The sequence below is a fragment of the Parus major genome, unplaced genomic scaffold, assembly GCF_001522545.3.
Source record: "Parus major isolate Abel unplaced genomic scaffold, Parus_major1.1 Scaffold712, whole genome shotgun sequence".
Lineage (NCBI taxonomy): Eukaryota > Metazoa > Chordata > Aves > Passeriformes > Paridae > Parus > Parus major.
Genome location: NW_015379596.1, coordinates 2,517 through 3,771, shown reverse-complemented (window position 1 = coordinate 3,771; position 1,255 = coordinate 2,517). Strand labels below are relative to the sequence as shown.

The 1,255-nt window shown below is 56.5% G+C and overlaps 1 protein-coding gene across 1 annotated transcript in view; it reads left to right on the top strand.

Annotated features, from left to right (window-relative positions):
- Positions 1 to 6: 6 nt before the first annotated feature.
- LOC107199437 (protein phosphatase 1 regulatory subunit 16A-like) overlaps positions 7 to 1,255 on the top strand; it is a 3,759-nt gene continuing 2,510 nt past the window's right edge. The window contains exon 1 of the mRNA XM_015616765.3: positions 7 to 1,144. Coding sequence (XP_015472251.1) covers positions 892 to 1,144 — 253 coding nt within the window. The 5' untranslated portion in view covers positions 7 to 891. The remainder of the gene's footprint in view (positions 1,145 to 1,255) is intronic.

Sequence of the window (1,255 nt, the reverse complement as noted above, 5' to 3'; positions counted from 1 at the left end):
GGCAATTTTGTTGACTGTTTCTGGGAATTTTGGGAGCTGTTTCTGGGAATTTTTGGAAGTTGTTTCCGGGAATTTTGGGGCTGTTTCAGTGGAATTCGCCATTTGTGGAATTTTTTAAACAAGCTGAGGATCCGTTTTCCCACGGATCCGGAATCCCGACGGGATCCATCCCCCTCCCCTTTCTCCCCGGCTTTTCCCTCGGCATTCCAAAGGGATTTACCCCGGGATTAAGGGAATTCTTCCCCCTTTTCCCCCTGGCCGGACTTTGCCCGCTCCGGGGAGGGAAGAACCCGCCTTGGGAATCTCGCTCCGCCGGAATCCTCCAGAATCCGCCCGGCCCTGCCCTCGGGGGCGGAGGCGCTCCCGGTTTTTCCGCTCCCGGAATTCTCCTGGATCCCTTGTTGGATCAATTTTCCCGGCGATCCATTCCAAAAAAAACCCAAAATCAAAAAAAATCTGCGATCTCCAGGAGTCTTTTTGGGGTTTTTTTTTGGTTTTTTGGGAGTTTCCCAACCTTGGGAATTCCGGTTGGATTCGAGGTCAATCCTGGATTAGGAAAACCGGGAAAACCGGCCGTGCCTTGGGCCTCTCCCTGGATTTAACAACCCCAATATTTTTTTTAAAAATCCTTAGGATTCATCCCACACCGTCTTCCCAGGAAGAGAAAAAAAAAACCCCCTGGGAATCACCAAACAAGGAAAAAAAATCCACCAAACCATCGGATCCGCCGGGAATCCCACCCTCGGAAAAGGGATCAAAACCAACGGGAAATGCTCCCAAAACCCCGATCCTCTCCGGATCCCGGGATAGAGGGATAAAAACCCGCCGGCAGCCGGCGGGGGTGATGCTCCCGGCCCTCATTCCCGAGGTTTTCCCGGGAATTCCCGGATCATGGCGGAGCACCAGGAGCTGCTGGCGGAGATGCCGGCGGTTTCCCGGCTCAGCACCCCGGAGCGGCTCCGGCACGCGCAGAAGCGCCGGGCGCAGCAGCTGCGCAAGTGGGCGCAGGCGGAGAAGGAAATGCCGGGAACGGGAGCGGGAAGCGAGAGGAGGAGGAGGAGGAGGAGGAAGAGCGGGAAGAGGGTGACGTTCCCGGCCAGCGTGCGGCTCCTGGAAGCGGCGGCGCGGCGCGACGCCGAGGAAGGTCGGGAAAAAAAAGGGGAAAAAAAGGAGGAATTCCTTTCCCTGGGGGTTTGGGTTTGGTGTGGGAAGGAAGCGGGAATGGGAATGGGGAGGTGGAGCCTTGGAATTCCCA